The following is a 13,369-nucleotide window of genomic DNA, read 5'->3' on the forward strand; positions in this document are numbered from 1 at the left end:
GAGCTTCCTCTTCCTCATACATTTTTATTGCCAAAGACAGAGCTTGGCCCTATCTTGCCCTGTTACTTCTACAACTGTTAACAGCATGACAATCTCAGGTTTCTGCTCTGCTTCTGCCTGATCAGCATTTGGGTACAAGACAGAAGCAACATACAACTGTTGCGTTGTGTGATCTGGCAACCTACTTCTCCAGCCCCAGCTTGAATTTACAAAGCTGAACAAACAGTTGTCTGTCAGGAGGTTTCTCCACATAGAAACATCGGCTGCACCAGCTTACCATCCTGCTCCTAACAGCAGCCAACATCAATGGAAAGATGACCCTATCTCTCTTTGTAACCAGGGCACAGATTACCATATAGTGTTAATGCTTAGCACCCCGCAGTCCTCAGAGCCATTTAACCCCTTATTTGTGAGATTTATTTACTTTTTTTTTTGTAGTTTTGACTTCTAAAATAAGTTTGTGATGTACTTAGATATTGAGACTGTATTATTCCTAACTGTATCAACACAATAGCCCGACTGTAGCATTTCTTTCTTTCTGCTTGTACAGTCTTTTACCAGACAAAAAAAAAAAAAAAAAGACTTTCAGAAAATATACAGGAGGTGATTTTATATGATCCATCCCTGTGCCTTCCCTGTCCTTACCACAAGCTTTAATTTTCGTCCCTCTCTATTTGTGTGGTAAAGGAAAGCTGATAAAGTCATTGTCACTGTACTCTTATATACATGTCACTTATAATATAATGATTATGATGTTATTAAGATATGTCACTTATAACATCAGCCAACCTGATGTGCATCATATACCACTTTGATAGCCTGAAGGTCCATTTGGCTTGTGCAGAAAGCTCTTTCTGTTGCGGAGTTGAGGATGTGGTTAAAATCCAGTTGGAGCTTAACTCTGCAGCAAGCCTAAAGCAAGTAGTCAGGACTCCAGGCTGAACGTGGCTCCCAGGCTGGATGTGGCTCTGGGCAGCCTGGTCTAGTGGTTGGTGACCCTGCACATGGAAGGGGGGTTGAAATTAGATGATCACTATGGTCATTTTCAACCCAGGACATTCTGTGATTCTATGATTCTGTGATTCAGGAGTCCTCTCCCAACCTTTATTTTTTTCGTGCAAGTGAACAGCCATTAACCTTAATTATTTCTTGCTTCTGGCTACAGTTTAAACAAATCCAGATGCTCCAAAATAGTGCCCTCTTCTCAAACGAGGGGTATGATCACAGACTATAGACTGAAGATCTGCAGGTACCTTCTGAGGGCCTCTCCCGCTTTCCTCTCCACCTTGTCAACTCTGCCGGTGTAGTCTTGACGCCTTCTTTTGTGCTGGCAGCAGCATTCACCAGATCTTCCTGCAAGCAGATTCAGCTCTTAAATGGCAGAAAGCAGGCCAGTGTTTTTTTCAGAGTTTGTTTTCTCCTGTTTGAATGAATTAAGTCAACGCATATGGAAATCTAAAAAAACAAGAGCCAGCGTGAGGTAGGCAGCAGGAGGAAGGGAGAAAAAAATGGAAGGGAGATTGAGACTTTTTCTGCCAAGCACTTAGGGCCACCTGAAATTTACCAGTTCACAGTTGTGATATTGTAAGTAAAACCGTGTTAGCTATCTTAACCACACTTCAGGTGTGCTTATAGAAACCAGAATAACAGAATTAATTCTGGATACGCTCTGTCCATCAACCTCAGTTGTGAACAGCTGTTCATGTGATGTTTACTTCTCTGTGAACAAATGCAGCTGAAGTACATATCACCTTGTAAAAAATGGGGCTTGGGAAAACTTTTCAGCTAGTAGAAATCACAGAACCGTTTAAGTCAAATGATAATCACATGCTGGAGAATTTTTAGGCTAACCTACTCAACAAGGAGTAGAACATCAGCTGATGTCAGAGGTAGTATGATTACTTCGGCGCGAGCTCTTTCTCTTAAAGCCATGTTTGTTTCCAAGTCATTCAGTAGCCATATTTAATGCATTTTATATGATGATCTCCAGGGAAAGCCGTAGATGGGTCTTGTAGAATGTTTCTGTGTTTAAGAGATGGTTTTGGTAGTTGATACGTGAAGAGAGGTAGCTCTACTTCTTTGTCATGGGCTTCACAAACAACAGAGGTCTTAGATGCAGTTTATATTTTAGGGAATATTGCATTGCAGAAGAACGTGATATTCTGAACAAAAAAGGTCTTTAGCGTACACATGCCTATATTGTTAGCAGTATTGTTTAGTCTGAGAGGGTGCACATTTAAGAATTATTTTACCACTGCAGTATCAAGACTGCCAGTTGTGTGTGTCTTGAAAAACTGGTGCCAGAGAAGTCATTTCTTAATGACTGGACAAGTATCAAAATGTTACGAACCTAAAATCAATAATATTGAATGTATAGATCATGATGATACGGTATTTTAAATCTAAGGAATATATGTATTGCCATCATGTAGCCATTAGGGATTATTTATATGCTAGACTTCCTTTAGGTGTATATTCAGAAGACTGTGCCCATAGACTTAAAGGATATTTGAAAAGAAGAATTCGTAATCTATGACTTCAGTCGCACAGTGGCTATTTGACTGTCATAAGGGATTCTTAACAATACTGTGTCTACTCTTTTTTGTAACATTGCTGAAAGGAGAGCTATAAATGTGGGCAGTAAACAGCTTCTCAGCCAGAAGAGCTGAGAAACTGAAAAAGAGAAACTGAGTTTTACTATGCCAAGGAGGAGTGGCTGAGGCTTGGGTGCTTCTGCCTCATGAAAGAGTCTTAAAACATGAGTGAAGAGGCAAGCTTGCTGCTATCAGAGAGATTTCGTCCCTCTCCTCAAATCCCAAACACTCCTTGTCTCTTCTCACTTGCCCTCCCCAGGGCTCTGCCACCTCTTTGTTTTCCTGTGTCTCCTGTCAGCCCTGGTAGCCAAGCAGCAGCCAGGGGTCTGGATAGGCAGGCAGCCCTCAGGCTTTCCTGCAGCTCAGCTGAGCTTTATAATACATGGCTGTTACTAGCCTAAGTGCTTCTTGCACAAGTAGGGCAGTCTTTATGGAGGATGTTTTGAGAGCCAACTAACTACAACTTATCTCTTCCTTTTGCATAAGTATAAAAATCCCCCTAGAAGCATTAACCACAGGAAGAAAGTTCTAGCCATTCCTCTCCATTTGAAGATATAGCTCGCCCTAATTCCTAGCTAATTACATACCTCAGTCTTGCCGAAGAGTACAGCTGAGAAAATGGTGGAATGTGGAAACATCTGCTTTCAGAAGCCCTGCTGCATGGCTGCAGCAGTTCACCACCTTCCCACTTTGGCTGGGTTGTTTGTTACTGCATTGCCTTAAAGCCTCTCAGTCCCAGCTCTCTCTTCAACAAAATCCCTTTAGTTTCAGATTGTACAAATTTCAACCATCTGAGTTCACTTAAACAAAAAGTAAGTGTGTGTTAGGGGGGAAATGATGTTTCCTTGTGCTACACAGACATTCTTTCTAAGTAAGCGGTAATAAGCCAAAAGGCAGGGAAATTGCAGCATGCCCGAACAATTTAGATACCAGCCCTGACTCAATTCCCTTATTGAATCTCACATACTTTTAAACTTGCTGGGCCTCAGAAACATCCTTGTGCTTGCTTGCTGTAGCTCACTAGCTAACACACACCCTGTGGAGAGTCGTGCCATTTAACTGCTCGTTTGGAGGCCTTCTGATAGCCAAAGAAGTGATTTAGGCTTCCTGGAGGCATTCACAGCATCCAGACTTTCTTCAAACAAGTGGTTTAAACTTAGGAAACGGTATCCACAAACAAGTCCTTTTCTCAGTTTCTCCATCCTTCCTGAAAATACATTTAACAGTTTTGACCTTCCTGAGGAATGCAACTTTTTGGTATTGTCTTTGCTGGCCTTCTGAGAAGGTGTCTCTTATCCCATCAGGGAAGCTCCTTTTAGTTGTTAGCATTGCCTTTTCTTGCATTTTCATGAGCTTCAGAGGCTGCAGTCTATTCCACTTGAGCTCTGGTTTACTCTAAATTCATTACACTTGCTAAGAGATATCAAATAGTCTTTGACCCGTGGTTTCTGTTGACCTACTGAAGGTAGTCTCTGCTGGTCCAGTTGTGGGTGGCTTCCTCAGCAGCCATCAGGCAGGGACAGGCTATCACAGGCAGGCTGTGGAGGGTGGTGGAAGGAGGTGGTGGGCAGTGGTGGGGATGAAGATGAACAAGGAGGAGGAGGATGCGGAGCTGGAGGAACTGCTTGGCCCCTCACCACTGCACCTGCGACCTGGCACACAGCACATGGTTGTGGTGCCCTTGGCAGTGAAGTGGAGCCCAAAGAAGCTGCTCCTCACTGTGGGTGGGAAGGAGCAGGACACAGGGTGAACACTGACACATGCAACCCCCAGCACCTGGCCAGGTAGGAGTCATTTGCCTTAGGGCTGTCTGTGAGTGAGCTGGAGGTGAGTGCACTCCTGTCAGTAGCGGAGAGAGGGCAGGAAAGGTTAGGCCCTGGGCAGGCCACAGGCAGTGGGTGTAAAGGAGTACTTTTATGTGGTTGCTTAGTGACACAGGTTGCCACCAGAGAGGTTGTAGATGCCCCATCCTTGGAAATATTCAAGGTCAGACTGATCAGGGCTCTGAGCAACCTGGTCTAGCTGTAGCTGTCATTGTTCATTGCGGGGAGGTTGGCCTAGGTCAACTCTAAAGGTCCTTTCCAACTCAAATGGTTCTATGATTCTGTGATTTAGTTGCTGCTCCTCTGTCAGTCAGGGAGACCCCTCCTGACTCTCCTGTTTCATTTAACTTGCAATCTGTGGAGAAAGGTATTCAGGCTGTAAATCATTTATAATTAAAGACCAAAAAAAAAAAAAAAAAGACCCACCGAATGTGTTCATATTAATAAAGGTCTACTGTTTGAAACCTGTATTAAGGCAAACTGATGCAAGTACTCCACAAAGTGCTACCAAGCTTCTAGTGTTAAATGCTTTTTATTTCCTGTTTGCAGTGGATGGAGACACAATAGCTGTTGTTGAACTGATATATGCCGGCTCATTAAATGATTGCAACTTAGCTATATAGTTTTTTGATTGACAAGTGTAACTTTTAGTTTATAACTTGTTGTAGGAGCCAAGCAGAATTTTCAATAATTTTCAGTTTTCCTATTGAAGCAAACAGAGATTTAAAGACCTAAGGTACTTGGGTGGTGTGGGTTTTTTTTGTTTGTTTGTTTTGGTTTGGTTTTTTTTGCAAATTTCATCAGCCTGCTAAATACCTCTGCAAGTCTGAGCAGTTCAGTTGGTTTAGAATATGGGATGAGGCCCTTGATTGCTTGGGACTTTCTTGTGAAGATCTCAAGATGCAAATCTGAGTTCTTCTCATTTGAGGAACGTTAATATTCAAGCTTAGCCTGAATCCATTGTAAAAATCAAGTGAACAACAAAAAACAAATTTGCACTTGAATACATCCTCTTCTTAAAGTCTGAAGCTCTGTTGTTAGTCCAATAATTTGCCACCCAGATATCTTGGTCTGACTTTTTTGTGCTTTCTTGTTTTTGTGAAAGGAGAGCAGAGGGTGCTTATGTGAAGTACTGGTAGCCAATGAAAAATAACGAAAGCTATTATGTTAGAATTTATTTTTAAGTCTCACTTAGGTGAATGTGCAGCCATCACATAGTGTGATGCTCACGGTTTACACAGTTCTAGTCAGCTTTCAAGAAGATACCAGGTTCCTAAAACTCTTTCCAGGGCTACTGTACAGGGGACTTGAAGAGTCTGCCATTCCCTTCAGCAAGAGTTGTGTTTGTACGTTTGGAAATGTTCTGGAGCATAGTTACAGCAGTATTCTGTTAATTATGAATAACATTGCAGATTGTAAATAATGAGCTGAAAGTAAAGTTTGGGGCAAATGATATCTCTGCAGAACTGTAAGTAAGTATTATTTATAAGTTAATATAATCAGATGATTTCTGCCACAGGTTGCATGTTCAAGAATGTAAGTCTGACATTCATATGTTTATGTGGGAGTGCCATCCCTCTAGCGGCACCAAGGAAGGTCTCTCTTAGGACTGGCAGTAGTGACACCAGCAAACCCAAATGACTGCCAGTGGGACGCTGACACCATATAGCACTCCCATGCTGGAGCCATGTACCAGTCAAGCACCTCAGTAACCTTCTAGCACAGTCTGAAAGCACTGCTTCAGCCACAGAACTACATATCCTTCCTCTCCCCACAAGTTTCCAATAAATTCATGGCTTGACCAAAAGGTGTTTTTTTTTTTTCCCTGACTAATATATAATGTCTATTATCTACTAAGTATAAGTCTAATATCTGACTAATAGCTAATAAAGTGGATGTTTTCCAATTTGAAGCAACTCCTAGCAAAACATACCTCTGTAGAGATGAGCTGAAGCATGACTGAGCACACTACAGGTTTTTAGCTCTGTTTGAACTTCGTAAGTGTCAGCAGAAGCCAGAATTATTCGTATGCATTCCTGGTCAACTGACTGAAATAAGCCCTGAAGCATGCCTGTGGGGAGCATTTTCACAGCTCCTAGTTTATTGGGGATCCACGTGAGTCCCCTGCTCTGCCCTAATTCAGCCCCCCTTAGCAAGTCTAGAAACTTCTCTTGGCCAAAGCACCATTTCTGCTACCCTCAAATCCAACTCCAGTAACAGTTGTTAGCTACCCAACTGCAGAGGTGGAAGGTGCTTTTTTGGGCACATCTGTTTGGTGTCCAGTCGGTAGGTGAGAAGTGAGTTTTCCATGTGGTAACTTGTTGCCTGCAGATGGCTTGTGTGGCCTTGGTGAGTGATTCATTGCTGGCCTAGAAAATCATACACCTTACAGTGATTTTAGTGAAGTAAACATGGAGATCTTCAGGGGAAAAAAAAAAAAAAAAAAAGGTAGATTTTTGAATGTAACAGTATTACAGTGCAACTCTGATCATTTGGCAAAATATACCCTGAGGAGTCAGGGCAAGTACAATTGAAGAAGGAAAAGAAAAGTGGTGTTTAAAGATTTTTATTTTTCTTACTTAAGATTCCTGATCCTTTTTTTCCTTATCCAGCCTTTCAGTGAAAGAGTTCAGAAATGAATTGCACGTGTGTCAAGAAACTACTTATGTGGGCTCTTCCTAACATATTACCTGAGCACCTCCCACATTATTAAAAGGCTCAAACCATTGCAGCAATATAATCTCCCTTCCCTCGTTCCTTGTAAATGAAATCTGGAAAAGAAGGGTTTTTTTAAAATGCATGCATGTCTAAGAGATATTTGTGTGAAACATTACTAGTGGAAAGCTGACTGTAATTGCTTGTGCCCAGTGCTGTACAATGTGTTAGAAGCAGCAGCATTCAACATTACAGCATTTAGTTTTAGCCAGCTACCTGCTTTGTATTTGCAGCCTTGGTGTAGGTGCCTGGGCCAAGTATGCATGCTGAGGCGAGAGGAGGGTTTCTATGCATCCCTGCACAGAGAAAGGGCCAGTCTAGGCTGGTCATCAAGGAATGAGTGGGAGAGAATTATTTCTCAGATCCAGTCCTGGTACTAGCTAGCAGTGCTTCTTTCCAGTCAAAAATTCTGAACATCTCCTTCCTTTCCTATGCCTTCTTAAGAGACAGTACAGGTTTCAGAGATAACAGTTTGAAAGTGGGAAATGCCATCAATAATGTTAATATCTCTAACCACTTCAGGTGCACTCATTGAATGTATTATTCATATGCCTTTTCAAAAAGCATTTTATATTCTCAGACTGAACATATCATCGTATCCTCATTGTAAAACATACCAAACCAAGACAGATAGGAATAGACAGGCTGGCAAGAATCCATTTTAGCACCTAGAATCTAGATGTCTTTGGTTACCCGTCCTCTAACCATTGCAGCAAGCCATGTCTCGGACATTTTGTCTCAGGTTTTGCTTTCAAAGTGAAATACAACTACATAGCCATCTGAGTGATCTGGCCAGTTAATGTGTAAAAGCCCTGTTCTTTCTGACAGCAGCAGAACCTCTCGCTCCGTGCAATTTGCTTTCTGTATTTCATAGTTACTTCTGCACACACACGTTGCAAGCAGGAAATAGGAGCAGCTCAGCTCTTGGCTTCCCCTGTCTCAAGAGACTGCCATGAAACTGAAAAACACTAAACTATAACTTAAGTATCTGTTAGACCTTTAATTAGCGACCTAAAGAGTGTTTGCCAAGAGGAAATTTGAATTCAGTTATCCAAATAGAAAGTATTTAACCTCTCAACAGCACTCAAGTAATTATAATACTTGTGGTTTTTTTTCAAGAACTGTAAAAAAACAAAAATCAAATTGAAAAATGATAGGAGGCGTCATTTTTATGTGACATGGAACAGTGAAATTCTCTGTTTGAAAGAAAAGTTGCAACATTGCTCATGCCTCAGACCCCTGTAGCTGACACAGAAAGGAGCAGCCTCAAGCAGGGAAAGCAGGTTGCAGATTGTTGATTTTCCCCCTGAAACAGCCTGAAACAGCGTCAGGGCCAACTGTGGTGGTTTTATGTGCGTCACTACAATAGCAAACACCCAGCTAAGATCAGCAGGTCATTTCACACAGCTTGTAACGTGATAAAGATGCTCAGTCAGTGGCAGGAGGACTAGGATGCATCAAAAGAGGCTATATATTCCAGTACATTTTGCAGATATTAGTCAATAACAACCAGGCTATCTGCATTGCAGATTGCAGCAGCTGTTTCAACCCTAACCCTCACTGTTCATTCACTAGATATCCACTCAGAATTTCCCAGAATTAATTCCAAGAATGAAACAGTATTTTCTTTCTTCTTTTTTCACAGACTGTAGGTTGCTTTGGGATTATGTTTATCAGCTGCTTTCTGACAGCCGGTACGAAAATTTCATCCGATGGGAAGATAAGGAATCCAAAATTTTTCGGATAGTGGATCCCAATGGGCTGGCCCGGCTGTGGGGAAACCACAAGGTAAGGGAGCAGTGTATTTTTCCTCCTATGGCACAACGTCTTTTCTAACATCACAGCATTTACTTAGAAACAAGGGAAAAGGAAGGAAGCATGTGCATATAAGCCACTCCTGGAAGGTTATAATCTTCCATTGTACTTACATTAGAAGTATAAAGCATCCAACCTCAAGCACTAGAACTTACCCTTCACATTAAGAACCTGTTGATTTGGTTCAAAGGCATTCAGTTATAAATGTATTTAATTATGAAATTATGAGAAATGGAAGAATTAGCAGTCCTTTTCTCTCAAAGCATCTCTTTTCTTCCTGAAACCTGTTGCTAAGTATTTTCTGGTTAAGATGTGGACTGCAAGGAGCTGTGTACAACACCTCAGCAGGAGCTTCCTTTCTATGTTCTTTTCTGCTCAGATGTCACAGAAAGAAAGGCTTCTGTCTTGTGATTGACAGCAAATGCTGTAGGATTATGCATTTCTTTCTAAGAGGTTGATTCTGCTTTGTTCACTGGAAAAGAGTTACTGATATTTGCAGTTTGGAGCTGAGTATGCACAGATGTATCTGTATGAGTACAGATACATGCTCATATCTTTATGAATGTATGCATACGATTACAGTCATATAGGTATAGTCAGCACAGGTTTATAAAAGAGAAACTGCTTGACCATTGTGACCAACTAGGGATTAATGAACTATGATGAAATGACTAGCTCAGTAGAGGCAGGAAGAACAGTACATATTGGTTATCTTGACTTTAGAAAGGCTTTTGAGACTGTCATTTCTATAATATCCTCAGACAAACAAATGAAGTATAGACTAGAAAGGACAACAGCAAAGTAAATTGAAAACTGGCTGAACGGCTTGTCTGAAAGGATTGTGATCAACAGCACAAAATCCAGTTATTAGTGGTATTAATGACATGGATGATGGGACAGAATGCACCCTCAGCAAGTTTTCAGATGATACTTCAAAAAAAAACAGTGGCTGACAAGAGTGGTTGATACCCCCACAGAGTTGTGCTGCTGTGCAAGACAGACCTACACATAGTGAAGGGTTAATGAGAATCTCATGAAACCTAACAGGAGGAAATGCAGGGTTTCACACCTGGGGAGGAACGACCCAACGTTTAGAATGTTTTTGCCAGGAAAGTGGTCAGATGCTGGAACAGGTTGCTCAGGGAGACTGGAGTCTCCATTCTTGAAGTTTCTTGGACATGTTCAAAGCCAGAATAGACACTGGTCCAAGGACCAGCTCTAGTTGTCCCCATTTTGAGGGACTGGACTAGATGATCTCCAGAGATGCATTCCAACCCCATCCATTCTGTGATTCTGTATATGAGTGTACATAGCCTAAAATGTCGATAAGGTTAAGATTTTCTCTTGTGATATGATCTACATCTCTCTTAGAGGTTTTGGGCTGTGGTACTGGGAATGAAGAGTTCTGCTCTTACCTCACCTTCATGCCCATAATCAAGTCTTGCCATCAGGTCTTGTTTTAAATGTCTAAAATTGAAGCTACTTAAATTACTAGTCACTTGGGACACAGTAGCTTTTAGCATATAAGAAATGGAAAAAGCACGTACACTATTTCAGGGGTCTTCCCAATGATCAGAGTCTAGATTTTGCAGAGAAATCATTGACATTCTTCATGTTTGATTACTACAGGAGCTCTTAATAAGGCTTTTCTTAGCAGAGCAGCTGAGGTCAAGGCAGGACCTCAGGGCCATTTTAGACAGGCAGTTCAGACTCGTTTAATAAATCTAGCTGCACACTATAGACCTGTGCATGATCTTGGACCAGTACTCCAACACTGCTGTGCCAAGCCAAACTCCTACCGTGAGGGCTCACAGACTAAAAGCATGTTTCTGCTAGTTTGGCTTGTTTTGCCTACAGCACAGCAACTGCTCTATACTCATGCAAACATGGCTTTGCCAATATGGTGCCCTCTCAATTGGGAGTTTCTTCACCAGTGTGGTAACTAGTGCTCTTTGTACCAAAAAAAAATGCTCTTCATGCAGATGTAGCCAGGCAAGTACTATGGCAGCTGCCCACATACAGCTCTGCCTGTGCCTGTCCCTGCTGCCTTGAGCAGGGCTGTACCTCAGTCACCCTGCAGTGCTCTGGCTGTGGGGTCAACAGTTTCCAAAATGAAGGGGAGGCTCTGCCACAGTGGCAGATGTACAACCTAATGGACTTCTTGATTTACACCCCTTTAAGGAGAGGACAAACAGGCTCTCAATCTCCGCAGTACTCTGTAAGCATTAACTAGTTAATGGAGGGGAATCCCAGAGGAACAGCGCTCTTAGCAAGGATTGCTGACAAATGCAGACTGTTAGCCACTGTTCTTACATTTTGCACAAGGTGGTTTCATTAAGAACAGGCCTGTCACATATCCACGTAGAGTGAGCATCTCCATCTAGAGTCTCTTTTTGTGGTTGAGCCTTTTGTTTTATGCGATCCAAGAAACTGTAGAAAAACCTCACTTGGAATTTTTGGTAGACTTTCTCACTTAAATTGCCTTGTACGAAAAGAGATCTAGAAATTCCTCCCGATGAGGGCCGGAGGTGCAGGATGTGCCTGCAAACAGCAGAATAATGAAACATGTGATTTCTTGACCAGACCTGGTTATTATAGTTAGCTTGTGAGAGTTCTGCAATTCATTTGGGGGCTTAGGAAGGTTTTAATGAGTCATCTCACCACATTTTCCCCTTTTCTTTTGAAAAATACAGAACAGAACAAATATGACTTATGAGAAAATGTCCAGAGCCCTACGCCATTACTACAAACTAAATATTATCCGGAAGGAGCCAGGACAAAGGCTTTTGTTCAGGTAATCTTTTTTATTATCTTTGCCATTCTTTTTTAAAGTCAATCAGGTTTCGTAGGTGGAAGATGGAATTGTGTATGTGGTACTTCATTGCCACAGTCAGAACATCATTGACAACGGGCACACATTTGTAAAAGCTGTTTAGACCAGTGCTTCCCAGCTTTCAAGGCAACTGCACCAATTTAGGAAAATACAGGCCTTTTTCAGTTGTCAGTGGAGTCGATAGAAGTGTCTTTCACTCACTTCAAGCAAGCCCTGCTATTTTTAAAGACTTCAGCTATATGATTTGTGATCTCATCCAAACTCCTGGAAAGTCCAGCCCACATTCAACTTCTCAGATACAGCTGCTGGCAAACACTAAGTAGAGATCTGACGTTTCCTCAAGAGCATCAACATCGCAGAAGGGAAGTGCTGATGAACACATCTTAGTAGAGTTGCCTTCAAGGAAGAGAGGGACCTGCAGGAGCTGTTCATAAAACCTGAAGCATCAAATTTGATGATATGACCAAGAATGTAAGGAAGTAGGACCCTAAAAAGCACAAAGCAGGGAGTTTCTGTATGAACTTGGGTACAACTGACAATACAACTGAGTGTAAGCACTCCATTTCCCTGCCAGCAAGACAAGGGAGTCTAGTGAGTAATCCCAACCTACAGAACACTGAATTCAGCCCAACAACTGGTTTGGATTCGGTCTGGGTTACTTGTCTGGATCCAATAATGTTCATGGATATTATATCAATAAAAAGGCAGTCTTGGAGCTTGTTTTAAGAAAAGGAACTAACAGAATTGCATTGGCTATGTACAGCTGAAGAGGTTTCTGTGGAATGTCTTGTTGATATCCATTTTAGAAAGAGAATTAAATAGGAAAAAAAGGGACTGAAGAGATCACAGGCAAAATCAACTGTGTCATTTTAATTCTTTTTGGCAAAATGTTGAAGTTGCTCCCTAAGGAGTGGTACCAAAGGAGCCTGGATTGGTGTGGCCTTGTGTGAAGATTACACTTCCTGGGGGAATTCTGTGATGCTGAATAATGCGTGTATTTATCTTGGAACCTTTTTGTTGGCTGGAGCACAAAGCAGGAGTCCATCTCTCCTTGACCAGGCTGCCTATTTTCTCTAAACTGTAGAAACTTTGGAGACCTCAGCTCCTCTGTCAGATTTGCCCAAAACTGACCAATGGATTCAAAGGTCACAAAGCAGCATAAAACATGAGCATATAAACTTAATTTCCTTTGGAAACTGGAGGGGGAAACAAAACAAAGCACAATTCCCAATAAAAACTTACTGATGTTGTTTTTCTTAGACCAATTTATATCTGAAGAGGAAAAGAAGAACAGCTGCATAAAATCAAGCCATTAGTGTGCCTTTCTTGGCTATTTCTCACAAGCACAGAAAGAATAGGAAATGTGACTTTTTAAGAAACATGCAGGCAGTTGTCTCATGCAGATATCTGTAGAGAGCTTTATGTAAAATGGAGCGAGGGAAAGTTTTCTAGTAGTTCGGCTGAATACCTTCTGCAACAGAAGAGGTTATAGATACTGTAGATACTGTTTCTTCGTTAGTATGAAGTTCTGGGCTGTTTGTTGTTCATTTTTTAATTTATTCAAATGCTGTAATAAACATCCATACTTG

The 13,369-nt window shown here is 41.6% G+C and overlaps 1 protein-coding gene across 11 annotated transcripts in view; it reads left to right on the forward strand.

Moving 5' to 3' along the window:
* Positions 1-13,369, forward strand: part of ETV6 (ETS variant 6) — a 132,763-nt gene that overhangs the window by 113,528 nt on the left and 5,866 nt on the right. For all 11 annotated transcript variants that reach the window (NM_001199273.3, XM_046907643.1, XM_046907721.1 and 8 more), the window contains 2 exons: positions 8,778-8,920; positions 11,641-11,741. In NM_001199273.3, coding sequence (NP_001186202.1) covers positions 8,778-8,920; positions 11,641-11,741 — 244 coding nt within the window. The remainder of the gene's footprint in view (positions 1-8,777; positions 8,921-11,640; positions 11,742-13,369) is intronic.

Source organism: Gallus gallus, chromosome 1 (assembly GCF_016699485.2).
Source record: "Gallus gallus isolate bGalGal1 chromosome 1, bGalGal1.mat.broiler.GRCg7b, whole genome shotgun sequence".
Classification (NCBI taxonomy): Eukaryota; Metazoa; Chordata; class Aves; order Galliformes; family Phasianidae; genus Gallus; species Gallus gallus.